The sequence below is a fragment of the Malaclemys terrapin genome, chromosome 20 (assembly GCF_027887155.1).
Source record: "Malaclemys terrapin pileata isolate rMalTer1 chromosome 20, rMalTer1.hap1, whole genome shotgun sequence".
NCBI lineage: Eukaryota > Metazoa > Chordata > Testudines > Emydidae > Malaclemys > Malaclemys terrapin.
Window position 1 is genome coordinate 11356752 of NC_071524.1, and position 17447 is coordinate 11374198.

Genomic DNA, 17447 nt, shown 5'->3' on the forward strand with positions numbered 1-17447 from the left:
GGGGCCATAGTAATCCTTATAATACTGTGTTGCTGTATTCAGTGTGTCCCCTCCCTCATAGACTCATGTGGGTCAGTTTATTCTTTTCCTACTTCAGCCAAGGGCCTTACTCTCTTCGAGTTGGCCCAGGCTGAAATTGCCAAGCGGCCCTTGGCTCCTTAAAATGGGGTGTAGCTTTTGGTAAATAGTTATCCCAAAGCTACAAATGGAGGAATGTTGAGTCTGAACTTTTGATGAGCTTAAACTTAACCCAGACTTGATGTCTCTGTCTGAACTTTTAATCAAAGCTCTGACCTGCGAACTACTCATGACATCCCCCTCCCCTTAAGTAGTCATCTCCCCTTTTCTCTTTCTGAATTTACATTTTAACCTGTTTTATCCTGTAGAATCTTGATTGATTATACATGACCATTATGATCTGTTAATCACTTTGTTTACTTCTGTGTATAAATATTGATGCTCACCCCTAATAAACTTGCCACACTTACTCTGAAGCTTTTCAAGCTAAGGATAGTGTGAGCCCGTTGATCAACGAATTGGTGTCTGGTCTCTGACAGATTGTGAGCCCCATACCAACTCCGCACGAACTCGGGTGCTGGAGAGGTGAGTGAGGACTTGCTTTTTACCTAACACTGATGAGTGTGAATAGAATGTAACTAAAATATGCTTCATGCAAAAGGTCTCTTGTAAGGTATCATTACAAAGCTTATAATATACGGAGTGTGTTCATCCTATTTCTATAAATGTATCACTCTTGTATCTGAAACTACAAATATGAAATATAACCCTGAGGGCCTAGTGTAATTATGCAAAGTGTGGGCCATTAATGGTGGTTTGGAATCTTGATGGCTCCCATTAACCAGGACAATTGACTGTGGATGACTCTGTTTGCCTCCCTGTGAGTCAGGCTGGGAGGAATGAAGGTTTGGGTGACATGTGATCATGTCACCTGAACTGGAATCCATCTTTAACCTGGTGCTTTTCCATTGAGAAGGAGGGGTGGGAACCCAGGGGGACAAAGGATTCCTGCCTTATGCAAAAGATATATAAGTGGGTGGAACAGAACAAAGGGGGCGGCCATCATGAGAAATCCCCTAGCTACCACGTGAGTTGGAACAAGGGCTGTACCAGGGGAAAGGACTGGGCTCAGACTAGGAAGGTGTCCAGTCTATGAAAGAAACTTATTGAAACATCTCTGAGGGTGAGATTTTATCTGTATTCAGTACTAGATTAGACTTGCATGTTTTATTTTATTTTGCTTGGTAATTCACTTTGTTCTGTCTGTTACTACTTGGAACCACTTAAATCCTACTTTCTGTATTTAGTAAAATCACTTTTTACTTATTAATTAACCCAGAGTATGTATTAATACTGGGAAGGGGGGGGAACAGCTGTGCATATCTCTCTATCAGCGTTATAGAGGGTGAACAATTTATGAGTTTACCCTGTATAAGCTTCTTAAGTTGCTTTCAGTTAGGTCTGCAGCTTTGCGGCACATGGTTCAGACCCTGGGTCTGTGTTGGAGCAGACTGGTGTGTCTGGCTCAACAAGACAGGATGCTGGAGTCCCAAGCTGGCAAGGAAAGCAGGGGAAAAAGTAGTCTTGGCACATCAGTTGGCAGTTCCCAAGGGGGCTTCTGTGATCCAACCCGTCACAGAGGGAGTTTGTTGTTACAGAGGAGTGGCGACAGAACTTCGGACCAATGGCCTGGAGAATGGATACCCCAGTGACTGGTGACCGGGAGGCCCAGCTCAGGACTTACAGCCAGTTTTGGCCAGTGGGAGGACAATGGGCTGTGAAGAGAGGAGAGGAGGCCCAGGCAACCCTGTTTACCTGGTGTCATAACTATAAAGGGAAGGGTAACAGCTGTCCTGTGTACAGTACTATAAAATCCCTCCTGGCCAGAGACTCCAAAATCCTTTTCCCTGTAAAGGGTTAAGAAGCTCAGGTAACCTGGCTGGCATCTGACCTAAAGGACCAATAAGGGGACAAGATACTTTCAAATCTTGGGGGGGGGAAGGCTTTTGTTTGTGTTCTTTGTTTGGGAGTGTGTTCGTTCTCGGGACTGAGAGGGACCAGACATCAATCCAGGTTCTCCACATCTTTCTAAACAAGTCTCTCCTATTTCAAACTTGTAAGTAAATAGCCAGGCAAGGCGTGTTAGTTTTCCTTTGTTTTCTCAACTTGTAAATGTACCTTTTACTAGAGTGTTTATCTTTGTTTGCTGTACTTTGAACCTAAGACTAGAGGGGAGTCCTCTGAGCTCTTTAAGTTTGATTACCCTGTAAGGTTAATTTCCATACTGATTTTACAGAGATGATTTTTACCTTTTTCTTTAATTAAAAGCCTTCTTTTTAAGAACCTGATTGATTTTTCCTTGTTTAAGATCCAAGGGGTTTGGATCTTGATTCACCAGGAGTTGGTGGGAGGAAGGAGGGGAATGGTTAATTTCTCCTTGTTTTAGATCCAAGGGGGTTGGATCTGTATTCACCAGGAGTTGGTGGGAGGAAGGAGGGGGGGATGGTTAATTTCTCCTTGTTTTAAGATCCAAGGGGTTTGGATCTGTATTCACCAGGGAATTGGTGAAGGTCTCTCAAGGCTACCCAGGGAAGGAAATTAGCCTTGGGATGGTGGCAGCGGAACCAGAGCTAAGCTGGTAGTTAAGCTTAGAAGTTTTCATGCAGGCTCCTACATTTGTACCCTAAAGTTCAAAGTGGGGATACAGCCTTGACACCTGGATAGAACACAATGGACAGAGGCGGGGTTTGGGGCTGGTGATATCAGATGCCCAGCTGGGAAGCAGGGGGGCTCGGGACTGGAGAGAGAGAGCAGGCAGAGCCCATCTGGATGCAGGGGAGGCTTGGATTTGCTGTGCTGTGGGAGGCCAGGCCTGGGGGCCCTGAGAGTTACCTATGCTGTATTCAGACACTCAATAAACCCTCCTGTTTTACACTGGCTGAGAGTCACTCGAGTCTAGAGAATGGGGTTGCAATATTCCGTCTGGGAGTGGAGGCCCGGGGGGTCCAGAGCGAGTGGACCCCCTGAGGGGGCCCATGGCGAGACACAGGTATGCTAAGGCTCAGAGAGGTGCAGTTCCAGGAGGTGGAGGGGCTTAACCCCCAAGAGAGAGTGGACCCCCAAGAAGGGCTGTAACACTGAAGGGGGTTCCCCCCTAGGTACCACACAGGGCCAAGAATGGGCACGACCTGTGAGTCCATCCTTAGAGGTTTTTAAGGCCCCATCAAAGAGATTCCACCACCTCCCTAGGTAACCCATTCCAGTGCTTCACCACTCTCCTAGTGAAATAGTGTTTCTTAATATCCTACCTAGTCCTCTCCTGCCCATGGCTCCCAGATGCCCTGCCTGGCTCGCCAGCTCCCTCCTGCTGGCAGTTCTTGGGGCCTTTGCGCTCAGGGGAGCTGGTGTTAATGCCCAGGAGTAATGAGGTTTTGAGCAGGTGGTGACCTGCTGGGTTCACCGGCTGCTTCCCAGGCTCTGTCACGGAGGATGCGCCATGAACCGATCTCCCCGGCGTAGAGCTGCCCAGCCCAGGGCAGAGATGCTGGAGCCCCTGTTGCCAGGTTGCTGGCATGGTCAGGCCGTTAGGGTGTCTGCCATGTGGTGCAGAGCCACCCCCTGCTCGGCCCTTGCAGCCCCAGCACACACCCTGAGAGGGGCCCTCTGCTTCCAAACCAGGCCATGCAGAACCTAGGCATCTCCCACCCAGCAGGGTGAGCTCTTCCCCTGGGAAGGGCAGCAGGGGCAGGGAGCTCCCCTCCCCCACGTGAGAGGTGCTGCCCCACCCAGCTGCAGGGCGGGGGTCCTGTTCATTTAGCCCTGGGGGCTGCATCCCGCTGGAGCTTCTGCATGTCTTTGTCCCTGGCCAGAGCCCAGGGGTGGGGGCTGCAGTGCCCAGAGGATGGGGGTGGGGGAAGAGCCCAGGGGTTGGTGGAGTTGTGTGGAGAGCCCAGAGGATGGGGCACAGAGCCCAGGGGGTGGGGCACAGAGCCCAGGGGGTGGGGCACAGAGCCCAGGAGATGGGGTGGGAGGAGCCAGGGCAGCAATTCACCCTTCATATTGCAGCCCATCACCCAAAGCCTCACGCGGCCCCGGGGAAAGGGAGGTGATAAAGTGGGAATTTTCTGTGTTATTTTTACGACTCCTGTGTGTGCCTCAGGTTCTCGCTGTGGTTTGTATCACTACCCAGCGGGGACACAGGGGTTAATGCTGCTCTTGGAGCCGAGCAGAAGCGAGGCCCCTCGCTGGCTGGATGGTGTGACTGGGTCGCTAAAGAACTGAAACCGACCCAAATCAGCAGAGGGTCCAGAGAGCCAAGGGAAGCCCCAGCGCTGATCACGGGACACTCATGTCTCCCTGGCCTGCTGTGAACTCAGCAGGGCCGTGCCTGGCGCCAAAGGGCTGAGTGGGGCAGGTGGCGGCTAAGAGCTTCCTTTGGCGAGAGGCTCCGGGCTCACCTGGGATTGGAAAGGACACGGAGAGCTCAAGCCTGGACAATGGCTTAGCCCTGCCTCTCCGTGCCAGCCCTGGGCTGTGGGATGCTGCAGCCTGCTGAGATAAAGGAAGAAGGAGACACGCGTCAGGACCCTAACTGGGCCCCGGGTGATCGCTACTTCCCACTGCCCAACACAGATGTAATGAGGCTGAGTAGTGCCTGTATAAGAGAAATTAAAACTACACCTCTACCTCGATATAACGCAGTCCCTGGGAGCCAAAAGATCTTACCGCGTTATAGGTGAAACTGTGTTATATTGAACTTGCTTTGATCCACTGGAGTGTGCAGCCCCGCCCCCCGGAACGTTGCTTTACCGCGTTATATCCGAATTCGTGTTATATTGGATTGGGGTCGAGGTGTACTAATTATTCCTTTAAAAAGGTTTTTAATGACTTTTGGCTATAAAAGCAACACAGACAAAATAAGAAAAGCAAGACTAAAGACCAACACTGAATAAGGATTAATATAAATGGCAAGTTATACTGAAGACAAGCAAGTACATGTAAAGTTATTATTCATCAACTACTTACTACTATTCTTAACACTATAGTATTGATACAGACCTGAGATCAATTCAGCTTGAGCAACCAGACGTCTTTACTCCATAAACTTATACCGCATTCATCTGAAAATACGTCCCCCTTCAGTCGGCTGTTTTCCACACTGGCCAGGACAGACAACGGAGAAGTGCACGTCCCTTCGGTTCGGGGGGGTGGGTCAGGTTTCCCTTATGACCGAAACACACACACAGTCCCGTGCCTTCGTACTTTTTATCTGATCTGTCGGCCGTGTTTTAAAACAGACCAACCAATTAGGCGGGGACGACTCCAGGCACCAGCGCATCAAGCGCGTGCCTGGGGTGGCAAGCTGCAGGGGGCAGACCGCCGGTCATTGTGAGGGCAGCAGTCAGGCAGCCTTCGGCGGCATGTCTGCGGGAGGTCCGCCGGTCCCGCGGCTTTGGTGGCAATTCAGCGGTGGATACGCCAAAGGTGCGGGACTGGCGGACCTCCCCCAGGCATGCCGCTGAATCCGCGTTACCAGCGGACCTCCCGCAGGCATGCTGCTGAATCTGCGTTACCAGCGGACCTCCCGCAGGCATGCCGCTGAATCCGCGTTACCAGCGGACCTCCCGCAGGCATGCTGCTGAATCCGCGTTACCAGCGGACCTCCCGCAGGCATGCTGCTGAATCTGCCTTACCAGCGGACCTCCCCCAGGCATGCCGCTGAATCTGCCTTACCAGCGGACCTCCCACAGGCGTGCTGCTGAAGTCTGCCTGACCGCCATGCTTGGGGCAGCAAAATACATAGATCCGCTCCCGCAATTAAGGTAGGCCAAATTCTTAGTATGGTTAACGTTGTCGCTTTGACCGTATAATTTATGCTTACTTATTTCCTTGTAGCCGACTGTTTTTAAATATAGTTAATGTGGGTTAGACAAGCTGTGCCCGGTGGCACAAATTATCTTACTTCATAGGAGTTAGCATATTGTGTTATCTGGTTGCAGCGCGTTTTGACCGCAAGTCTTAGTTTACTTCTGCAAAGCTTTTCACCTCTGCAAAGTGGAAGTTTGAGGCCAAACATTGCCAATACCTTTGTTCATTTTAGGCTTGGCAATACTTTTGTTCACAGACTAATCACACAGCCAGGTGACTATTAGCCCTGCTCTCTATGCCAAGGCTGCTGGTGTGGCTGGGAAGGCTCCCTCGGCCAGGTGCCCTGGAGGGGCCCAGTACAAGCCTCCCGCAGGTTGGGCTGGGCTCATGCAGGAAGCCGTGGGGAGAGACGGGGTTGCTGGTGCCGAGGGCACGGCCCTGCCCCTGGGGACGGGTGTGGGGGGCGTCTGCTCCCAGCACATTACAGGGGTCACTCCCAGGAGACTGGTGACCTAGATCAGACCCTGTGGCTCCACAATGGGCAGACGGGCAAACCGGGCAGCCAGGCCGAGGGGGCTGGCCAGTTACACATAGCACAGACCCCGGGGGCCCTGCATTGTGGAGCTCCCCGTGCTGGGGCTATGGGGGTTACAGGCCACTGCCCAGTGCGAACAGGCTCCCCAGAACAGACAGACAAGCAGATGCCGCAGATCCAGCTCCTTCCTGTTTACTGGGGGCTGGGCTCAGACTGACACCTGCAGCCTGGAGCTCAGTGCCAACGAGAGGGCAGACGGGCATGATCTCGGGGTGGATCCCACAGAGCTCTGCACTGGAGGTGGGGGGGAGAGTGCAGGCTGGGCGCGTCTGTCTCTCAGAACGGGGGCAGTGCAGGCAGCGGGGTTCCATCTTTCAGCAAGCCGGCAGTGCAGGCTGGCGGGGGTCTGTCTCTCAGCAGGGGGGCAGTACAGACAGCTGGGGTCTGTCTTTCACTCTTTCAGCTGGGGACAGTGCAGGGTGGGGGTGAGTTCAGGCTGGGGGACATCTGTCTCTCAGCAAAGGTGCAGTGTAGGCCGAGGGTCTGGGGGTCTGCCTGTCAGTGAGGGTGAGGGGGACAGTGCATGCAGGGGGGGGTCTGTCTCTTAGCAGGGGGGGTAGTCAGGCCAGGGGGGTCTGTCTGTCAGCGCAGGGGGGCAGTGCAGGATGGAAGGGTTGTCTTTCAGTGGGGGTTAGTTCAGGCCAGGGTGGTGGTCTGTCTCTCAGCAGGGGAGGCGGGTAGTGCTTGCTGGCGGGGGGGTCTGTCTCTCAGTGGGGGGGGGGGCAGTGCAGGCCGGGGGGTCTCTCTGAGTAGGGGGGGTGACAAAATAGGGAGTTAGGAGTATTAACCCAGTACTATTGCATAGGAGTGTTACTACTTTACTGTCTTCTGCTAGCACTGGGCATATCACACTGGGCAGCCAGCACGTAAAGGATGGCGGCTGCCCTTCCTAACCTGAACCCAGAAGGGGTGGGGCCAGGTGACACCTTCTGCTCGGGAAACTGAACAAAGGCTGGAGGAGGAGCCGGGGTGCATGTGGGCTGGGTGAGGCTGCTGGAGGGAGTTTCTGTTTGGAGCTGGCTGGAGAGTCTTGGTCTGGTCTCCCCACCCCCAAAAATGGACCTGACTGAGGGGTCCTGTTTTCTGTACCTACAAGCTCTGTTTTAGACTGTGTTACTGTCGTCTAATAAACCTTCTGGTTTACTGGCTGGCTGCGAGTCACAGTGAATTGCAGGAAGTGGGGGGTGCAGGGCCCTGACTCCCCCACACTCTGTGACAACTGGTTGCAGTGGTGGGATCTACTGCATCACATGGATGGCACTTCCTGCAGTAAGTGACTGGGGAGCAGTAAAATGAAGGAGGATTAAAAGCAATCTTTCTGGCTTTTTTGGCTGCAAAATCAGTAATAACGTCATCGTATGTCTTGTTCAATTGCAAGAATAGCAAGACCAAGTGTTCCTGACTCATTGTAAAATGGAGATAGTTTTTAACGAGCTTTAGTTTTGAGAAACTCCGTTCTCCTGATGCTACTGTTACAGGAATTGTCAGAAGAATACAAGTTGCAATGTATACATAAGGATATATGTCAACAAGTTTGCTGGTACAACATCCATCTCCAATTTTGCATGTGGCAACATTGATGACAATGTACTCAATTCTTCATACAGCTCAAGTTCATTTAAATCAAAACTATCACTGTGTTTCAGGAGGCTCTCTCGGTTCTTGCACTTTGTCATTTGCTGCTCTTGTTTTCCTATTTCGTTGAATTTAGTTATGTCATACAAAAATCCAAACTGTTCATGGTGCGCTCGTAAGGTATTAATCCTTTCATCAATGGCAGATATTGCTTTATCCATCACAACATTAAAAAATTTTCTGGATTGGCCATTGGCTCATCTGCTCCTTCATCTTCCGCTTGCCGTTTTTCCTTGAAACTCATGTCACGTTCGGACATGGAAATTTTGGTTCTACACCGAGTGCCTGTGCAAGCTCTCTCGCTGTAACCTGTACTTCTTTGAATCCGTTTTCTCTGTATTTCACTAAAAAGTCTCGTGTGTTGTTTCGTAAGGGAAGTGTTGAATCAAGCTGCATTATTTTGCTTACACTTGAGATTTTAACAAGAATGTCATACCAGATTACCACAGACGTTAGAAACTTGACGCTGGATATTTTAGAGGCCAATGACTGTGTTTCACTTTTAGCTTTTGGAACTCTGGCTTCTTCCGAAAGAGCAACCAGTGCTTCGTAAACTTCCTCAGATTGATATCGCAATGTTTTTGCACTTTCTATTCTGTTTTCCCAGCGTGTCTCAAATAGAGGCTTAAGGGTAATACCATTGACATGTGCTTTGAATATTTGCCATCATTGAGTGGAAGCTGAAAAGAACACGTAAATGCATTGCAGCAACCCAAAAAAAGAAATAGCTTCTACAGACGACATGGCCATATCACACAAAATCAAATTAAGGCTGTGGCATGCACACGGAACAAAAAAGGCTGGTGGATTTTCTGCCAGCAATCTAGCTTGCACGCCAGAAATGCATCCTCTCATATTGGCACCATTATCATAGCCTTGTCCTCTAATGTTCATTACGGACAATCCCATTCGTTTTAGTTCATTAAGGAGAGCTTGAGGGGCTTCCCTTTGCCAGAGCCCAGGCCAGGATCCCAACCCCCCTGGCATCACAGCTGGGGCCTGAGCAGAGGTGACCACGGCCGCCCTTTGGAGAATCAGCCGGCCCTGTCTTTCCGGGCACTGTGGAATATAGAGGGGCCGAGTCAGCCCCAGTGGAGTCTTTGGGGAGCAGAACTACAGCCCCACGAGGCTGCTGCTGTTGGCTCATGGTCAGGCAGGGTCATCGGGGTGCAGACGGGGAGGGAGCCCAGGCAGGGGCAAAAGGCATGTCACGGAGTATTGGGGGACTCAGGGCCCTGCACCCCTGGCTTCCTGCGATTCACCATGACTCTCAGCCAGCCAGTAAAGCAGAAGGTTTATTTGGATGACAGGAATACAGTCCAAGACAGGTCTTGCAGGCACAGACAACAGGGCCCCCCTCAATTAGGTCCAGCTTGGGGTCCCAGGGCATCCCAGCCCCCCGCTTTGGGAGGTCAGAGCCATCTCTGCCTCCCAGCCATCTCTCCAGCCCGCTTCCAGCACTCTGCCTTCAGCGACCCCTCCCACAGCCTTTGTTCAGTTTCCCGGGCCAAGGTGTCACCTGGCCTCCAACCCCTTCCTGGGTTCTCATGTTACACGGTCAGGTATTCTCCTTCGGGCAGTCTCCCATCCCCCAATGCAGACTATCCTAGCCACACTCCCCTGTCAGCATTCACAGACCACAGTAAGAACAGGCCCAGTTCGTCACATCTCTCCCCCTTTCGAGACCGAACTGAGCGGGGTCACTTCAGCCAGTGACCTGGGGAAGTTCGAACCTACCCCCATTCCCATGGATGCCCCCGCATCCCTCCCATTCCTTGGTGAGAATTACACCAGGCCCCTCCAGTTTCACGCCCCCCCTTAGGTCGGGGGTGCTTGATGGCACTCGCAGTTCGCATGTGGGAAGGTTTATGCGGCCTGTGCCCTTTTCCCACCCCCATACCCCTGGGGTTCCAACTGGGCTGTGGTCTTCTCCCAGCGCTCCAGTCTGGAGGTCTGTGCTCTGGGCTCTCTTGGTTTAGAGCCGCCCTTTTAACCTTGGCCACCCTCCGGAAAGGATCCTTTATGCTGGGCAAGGGTCCTAAAGCTGTTTTCCCCTTGTCCCAGGCCTTCCTCCCCCTCTGACAGGGGTCACAGGATCCGCAGTACTGTCGGACAGTAACAAAGACCCCAGGCCAGTAAAAGCTCCGTAGCAGCCTCTGCTGGGTACGCCAGGTTCCCTGGTGCCCTGAGAGGGGGGTGTCATGGGCCCGGCACAGCAGCTGGCGGCGATACTTCTGGGGTACCACCAGCTGCCTCCTGAGCCCCCCGACTCCATTTTCCCTGGGGGAGCCCATTCTCGGTACAGGAACCCCTTCTCCCACAGGAACCTTTTCCGGCCACCTCGTCCCATGGTCTGTACCGCATCGAGGTCGGCCAGGTCCCTTATCTTCCGCAAGGAGGGATCTCTCTGTAACTCGGCCTGGAACTCAGCAGCTGGGACAGGGATGGCCACCTGCTCTTTCTCGCCCGCTGGGTCTGAAGCTGCAGCCTCCCTGAGCCGTGTCCCTGGGCGTTCCAACCCCACCAGGTTAGGGTCCTGCGCCTCAGGCAAGGCACCCCCCCCAAGGCCAGGGCGCAGTGCCCCTCGCCGGCTCTGACTGCGGGTCACAACCAGTGCCCTTTGGGGGTTGCTTGGCCAGTTCTCCAGGTCCCCCCCATCAATACCTCAGTGGGCAAATACGGGTGTACCCCCACATCCTTGGGGCCCTCCTTGGCCCCCCACTTCAGGTGTACCCTTGCCACGGGCACTTTGACTGGTGTTCCGCCCACCCCCGTCAGCGTCAGGTAGGTGTTGGGCACCACCTGATCTGGGGCCACCACCTCGGGCCGGGCCAGCGTCACCTCTGCGCCCGTATCCCAGTATCCATTGACCTTCCTCCCATCCACCTCCAGGGGAACAAGGTACTCTCTCCGGAGGGACAGCCCCGCGCCGACCGTATAAACCAAAAACCCTGAGTCTGGAGCATCCAGCCCCCTAGAGGAGCTGGCCTGGAGCTCTCCTCCCTCCTTAGCAGGTGGTACTCTGCCAGCCCCCCTTCCCTGGGAATGCTGCCTCTCGCCGGGCTGGGTCTCTACCCAGTCAACCCTCTGTGGGTTCGGTCTGCTCAGTCTGTACCTGAGCCTGGGGCACTGGGCCCGTATGTGGCCTTTTTGGCCACAGTGGTAGCAGCCCATGTCCCATGGGTCCCCTTGATTGGGTCGGATGGTCCTGATGCCGGATGTTCCCCTTTGGTGGGGTTTTTCTGTATTTTCCCACGGGGAGGTCCCATGGTGACTCTCTCTCTGCGTGGTGGTGGGACTGTTCCTCTGGGACTCCTCCCTGTTATCTCCTGACCGGCTCTTTACAAACTCATCGGCCAGCCGGCCTGCATGTTGCAGGTTCTCTGGCTTTCTGTCCACCAACCACAGCCTCAGGTCGGATGGGCACCGCTCATACAGTTGCTCCAGTACCAGCAGTTTGACCAGGTCCTCCTTCGTCTGGGCCCCATCAGCCCACTTGCTGGCGTATCCTTCCATGCGGACGGCTAGTTGCAGATATGAGATCTCAGGGGTTTTATCTTGACTCCGGAACCTTTCCCGGTACATCTCAGGAGTCAGCCCAAACTCACGTAGCAGGGCCTTTTTGAATAGTTCGTAGTCCCCTTTCTCTGCCTCTTCCAGTTGGCGGTACAATGCCACGGCTTTGGGGTCCAGTAAGGGGGTAAGGACCCGGAGTCTGTCCGCGGGATCAACCCGGTGCAGCTCGCAGGCCGTCTCAAAGGCCTCCAGGAAGTCATCCATGTCCTCCCCCTCCTTGCGTGGGGCCAGGATGCACTTATCAAAGCTCCGTGCAGTCCTGGGTCCCCCCTCACTCACCGCAGCCGGGGGTTCGCTGCCCTTCAATCTCGCCAGTTCCAGTTCATGCTGACGCTGTCTCTCATTCTCCTCCCGTTCATGCTGATGCTGTCTCTCTTCATGCTGTCTCTGTTGTTCACGATCCTCCAGCTCTCTCAGTTTTAGCTCTTTCTCCCATTCCAGCCAATTCTGCTCCACGAATGCCGAACGTCGCCGGGAGGATCCTCTGCTGGCCGGCAAGCTTCGCCGGGAGGATCCCCTGCTGGCCGGGGGGGTCACGGCGCCCTCGGTATTTGCTGGGCTCCTCCCCACCCTTCCCCTAGGCATAGGAAGGAGGGGTCTTGGGAAGCCCTCAGCAGCCGGCTGACCACTCCCAGCTGGGACAGACACTGGTGCCTGCGCTGCATTTGCCAGGCTGCTTCCCTGAGACACAGGGATCAGTTCATTCGCGCGATCTTCCGCCTCCAGCCGGGCAATGAGCTGTTCTTTGGTGAGCCTCCCACTGCGCAGCCCCCTCTGCTTGCACAGCTCCACCAGGTCGCTCTTAAGCCGCTTGGCATACATCTTCCTGCTGGCCACTCACCGGCCTGTGTGCTCACAGCTCCCCACAGTTCCCAGGGAGACCCCTAGTGTGCCAGCCCTTCTCGAGGTCACCACCTCTCTGCCAGGGTCGAGCTGCAGACTCCTCCGCCCCTGGGACCACTCGCTGCGATCCCCCCGGGGGACCCTGTTACCGCAAAAGTCCTTCTCGCTGGTCACACACTCCCAGGGGTAATAACCGTCTCTCTCTCACTCTTCAGCACGCCTGGTCCCCGTCAATCCCCCTTTGTTTTACTGCTCCCCAGTCACTTACTGCAGGAAGCGCCGTCCACGGGGTGCAGTAGATCCCGCCTCTGCCACCAGTTGTCACGGAGTATTGGGGAACTCAGGGCCCTGCACCCCCGGCTTCCTGCGATTCACCATGACTCTCAGCCAGCCAGTAAAGCAGAAGGTTTATTTGGATGACAGGAATACAGTCCAAGACAGGTCTTGCAGGCACAGACAACAGGCCCCCCCTCAGTTAGGTCAAGCTTGGGGTCCCAGGGCATCCCAGCCCCCCGCTTTGGGAGGTCAGAGCCATCTCTGCCTCCCAGCCATCTCTCCAGCCCGCTTCCAACACTGCCTTCAGCGACCCCTCCCACAGCCTTTGTTCAGTTTCCCGGGCCAAGGTGTCACCTGGCCTCCAACCCCTTCCTGGGTTCTCATGTTACATGCTCAGGTATTCTCCTTCGGGCAGTCTCCCATCCCCCAATGCAGACTATCCTAGCCACACTCCCCTGTCAGCATTCACAGACCACAGTAAGAACAGTCCCAGTTCATCACAGTAAGCCCCTGCATCCCAGGTTAAATGCACATACTGCTGAGTGGAAATGGGAGCGAGGGGTAATGGGGAGGAGAACGAGCTTATGGATAAGGGACAGGATGGGGAGCCAGGAGTCCGGATACACGCTTGTCTTGGTCCCGATGTCTGATGGTTAGAGCAGGGAAAGGGGGCCAGGAGCAGGGGGAGGGGGCCAGGTTCTGTCCCTGTCTCTGGCTAGGGAGTGGGGAGGGGGGGCAGGTTCTATTCCCTGCTCTGCACAAGGCTCACTGTGTGACGTGGGCTAAGTCACTTCCTGTTTCCGTGCCTCAGTTTCCCCTCGGTAAAGCAGGGGCACTGATGCGGCGCCATTTCCGGGGCTCAGTGACCTGTCTGTGCAGCATGTGGCGGGAGGGAGGTGCGGGAGAAGGACCCAGGGTTAGAGTCGTGGAAAAGCCCATTCTGCCCTGTTCTGCACTCGCTGGCAATGCCTCGCGCTGAGCTGGGCCTGCAGCCCCTGGGATCTCCCCGCCCAGCCCCCGAACAGGCGTCTCAGCAGCTGGGTTTGCTTTGCCAGACGTGAGGCTGGTAGGTGGCCCCCACCGCTGCGCCGGGCGGGTGGAGGTGCTTCTGGACGGGCGCTGGGGCACCGTGTGTGACGACGGCTGGGACCTGGGCGACGTGGCCGTCGTCTGCAGGCAGCTGGGCTGCGGGAAGGCCATGGAAGCGCTGAGTCGTAAAGTGTTCGGCCCGGGCAACAAGTCAGACCCTGTCCTGATGATGGACGTGCAGTGCCAGGGGACAGAGGCGGCGCTGGGGAGCTGCCCGTACATGGATCCAGGGGACTTCTGCCAGCATGATGAGGACGCAGGGGCCCGTTGCAAAGGTGAGCCGGCCTGGGGAGCCCTGGCCCTAAGGGAGCGATGGGAGGATGTCTGGGGTCCCAGGGTGGGGTCCTCAGTTCTGACTGAGCGGCCTTGCTGGGTGAGCACTGCACAGTCTGCCTGGGGAGCGGGGAGGGGACCTGACAGGTCTGGAGGGTGGGACAAGCAGGGCCTGGGCTCTGCTCCCTGTCATGTCCCCTTGCTCCCTGGTGGGGGTACAATGAACTCGCCTGTTTCCCCCCTCAACAGGGGATGTGGCTGAGCCCTGCCCTGCCGAGTCCCCCCACAGGGAGAGGGCCTCAGTCTGTGTGCTGGTGGGGCCAGGCAGTGCCCTGAGGGGGCTGGTCTGTGTACCAGGGAGAGGAGAAAGGAAGAGCAACCAATGGGCAGAAGTCCTGGGCCTCCTGCAGCTCCCCCATTCCCCTGGGTCCCAGCACGTGTCACTGCTGTGTCTGGCTCTAACAGTTCTGGACTTTGCCCTGCCTGGCGCCACTTTCCTGCAGGTGCCTTGGGACCGGGAAGCTTTGGGGTGCACGGGACCCTCTCTGCTCCTCACAGTTTCCCCCTTGTCTCTCTCCAGCTGCCGACGTGGGAGTCTCCTCCTCCTCAGGTATGTATGTCTGGCCCCCAGGGGGCCTCCCTTTGCCAGAGCCCAGGCCAGGATCCCAACCCCCTTGGCATGATGGCTGGGGCCTGAGCAGAGGTGACCACGGCCACCCTTTGGAGAGTCAGCTGCCCGAGCACAGGTCCCAGAGTGCAACGGTGTTAAGGCAGGTTAGGTCACAGAATGCAACAGGAGCGAGGAGACTGACCGAGCGCAGATCCCAGCATACAATGGAAGTGAGGTGGCTGCCTGAGTGCAGATCCCAGCATGCAATGGGAACAAGGCAGCTGCCTGGGTGCAAGCACAAACAGGAGCAAGGCACTAGGAGCTGCCCCTCTGTGAGCTGTGACTCATTGCAATGGAGCATGTTCCCCTGGGAACGTGGCATCACCTTTTTCTCCCTCCAGCTCTGGTTTCACCCTGTGCTATAGTTTCACTCAACACTGGGATCTGCCAGCCATATTGTGTTAGATCGAAGGGAGCAGAAACCCCAGCTATTTTCCACTTCTCCCACCACATCCCTTACTTCCCCTACAACTCTTAGCAAAAAACTGCCAGTCCTTTGTGTGTTCACACTCAATCTAGCCCCTGTCCTCCAGGTCAGGGTGGCCCCTCTCTCCATGGGGTACCCCCTTGTTATCACACTGACCCAGGCCCCCATTGCATCCCTGCCCTCACACAGCACGTGGACCATGTGCTGTGAACATGGCACATGAAGACTGGGCAGCACAGGGCACACGATGGCCCTCCCAATGTGTATGCAAATGAGATAGGAAGTCTAACCAGCCCACCTGGGGGCAGAGTGCCCTGCATGCAAATGAGAGGGGGCAGGTAGGGGCACGCCTGCCTTGCTCAAGGGAGCCAGGGTCTCTCCCCTCCAGCTGCCAGTCCTGGCCCCACAGCAGGGCACTACCCTGTCCCCAGGAGCTGTGTGCTCTGCATGCAGGCGGGGGATCTCGAGGGGAGACCATGCATCTTTCCCTAGTGACCACGTGGCCAACGGGAAGCTCTGGGTGCTTTAATCCACATACTGCTGAGTGGATATGGGAGTGAGGGGTAATGGGGAGGAGAACGAGCTTATGGATAAGGGACAGGATGGGGAGCCAGGAATCCGGATCCACCCTTGTCTTGGTCCCGATGTCTGATGGTTATAGCAGGGAAAGGGGACCAGGAGCAGGGGGAGGGCGCCAGGTTCTGTCCCTGTCTCTGGCCTGGGAAGGGAGAGGAGGGTAGGGGAGATGGGGCGGGTTCTATTCCCTGCTCTGCACAAGGCTCATTGTTTAACCTGGGGTAAGTCACTTCCTGTCTCTGTGTCTCAGTTTCCCCTCGGTAAAGCAGGGGCACTGATGCTGCGCCATTTCCTGGGGCTCAGTGACCTGTCTGTGCAGCATGTGGCAGGAGGGAGGTGCGGGAGAAGGGCCCAGGGTTAGAGTCGTGGGAAAGCCCATTCTGCCCTGTTCTGCACTCGCTGGCAATGCCTCGCGCTGAGCTGGGCCTTCTGTCCTTGCAGCCACTGGGACCCCCCCGCGCAGCCCCGGAACAGGCCTCCCAGCAGCTGGGTTTGCTTTGCCAGACGTGAGGCTGGTAGGTGGCCCCCACCGCTGTGCCGGGCGGGTGGAGGTGCGTCTGGACGGGCGCTGGGGCACCGTGTGTGACGACGGCTGGGACCTGAACGACGTGGCCGTGGTGTGCAGGCAGTTGGGCTGTGGGACGGCCATGGAAGCGCTGAGTGGTAAAGTGTTCGGCCCGGGCCCCAAGTCGGAGCCTGTCCTGATGATGGACGTGCAGTGCCAGGGGACAGAGGCGGCGCTGGGGAGCTGCCAGTACATGGATCCAGGGGACCTCTGCCAGCATGATGAGGATGCAGGGGCCCGTTGCCAAGGTGAGCCGGCCTGGGGAGCCCTGGCCTTAAGGGATGGATGGGAGGATGTCTGGGGTCCCAGAGTGGGGTGCTCTGTTCTGACTGAGCGGCCTTGCTGGGTGAGCACTGCACAGTCTGCCCGGGGAGCGGGGAGGGGACCTGACAGGTCTGGAGGGTGGGACAAGCAGGGCCTGGGCTCTGCTCCCTGTCATGTCCCCTTGCTCCCTGGTGGGGGTACAATGAACTCGCCTGTTTCCCCTACCACCAGGGGATGTGGCTGAGCCCTGCCCAGCCAAGTCCCCCCACAGGGAGAGGGCCTCAGTCTGTGCTGGTGGGGCCAGGCAGTGCCCTCAGGGGATTGGTCTGTGTACCAGGGAGAGGAGAAGGGAAGAGCAGCGGATGGGCAGCCGGCCTGGGCCTCCTGCGGCTCCCCCATTCCGCTGGGTCCCAGCACATGTCACTGCTGCGTCTGGCTCTAACTGCTCTGGACTCTGCCCCGCCCGGTGCCACTTTCCTGCAGGTGCCTTGGAACCAGGAGGCTTTGGGGTGCACGGGACCCTCTCTGCTCCTGACAGTTTCCTTGTCTCTCCCCAGGTGCCTCCTCAGGTATGTATTTCTGGTGCCCAGGAGGCTGCCCTTTGCCAGAGCCCAGGCCAGGATCCCAACCCCCCTGGCATCACAGCTGGGGCCTGAGCAGAGGTGACCACGGCCGCCCTTTGGAGAATCAGCTGCCCAAGCACAGGTCCCAGAGTGCAACGGTGTTAAGGAACCTGCCTGAAGTTAGGTCCCAGCATGCAATAGGAGCGAAG

At 56.0% G+C, this 17447-nt stretch overlaps 1 protein-coding gene across 1 annotated transcript in view; it reads left to right on the plus strand.

Annotated features, from left to right (window-relative positions):
* LOC128826366 (deleted in malignant brain tumors 1 protein-like) overlaps positions 1 to 17447 on the plus strand; it is an 87327-nt gene that overhangs the window by 67570 nt on the left and 2310 nt on the right. Inside the window, 3 exon segments of the mRNA XM_054009613.1 lie at positions 13867 to 14175; positions 14754 to 14783; positions 16288 to 16659. Of these exon segments, the coding sequence (XP_053865588.1) occupies positions 13867 to 14175; positions 14754 to 14783; positions 16288 to 16659 (711 nt within the window).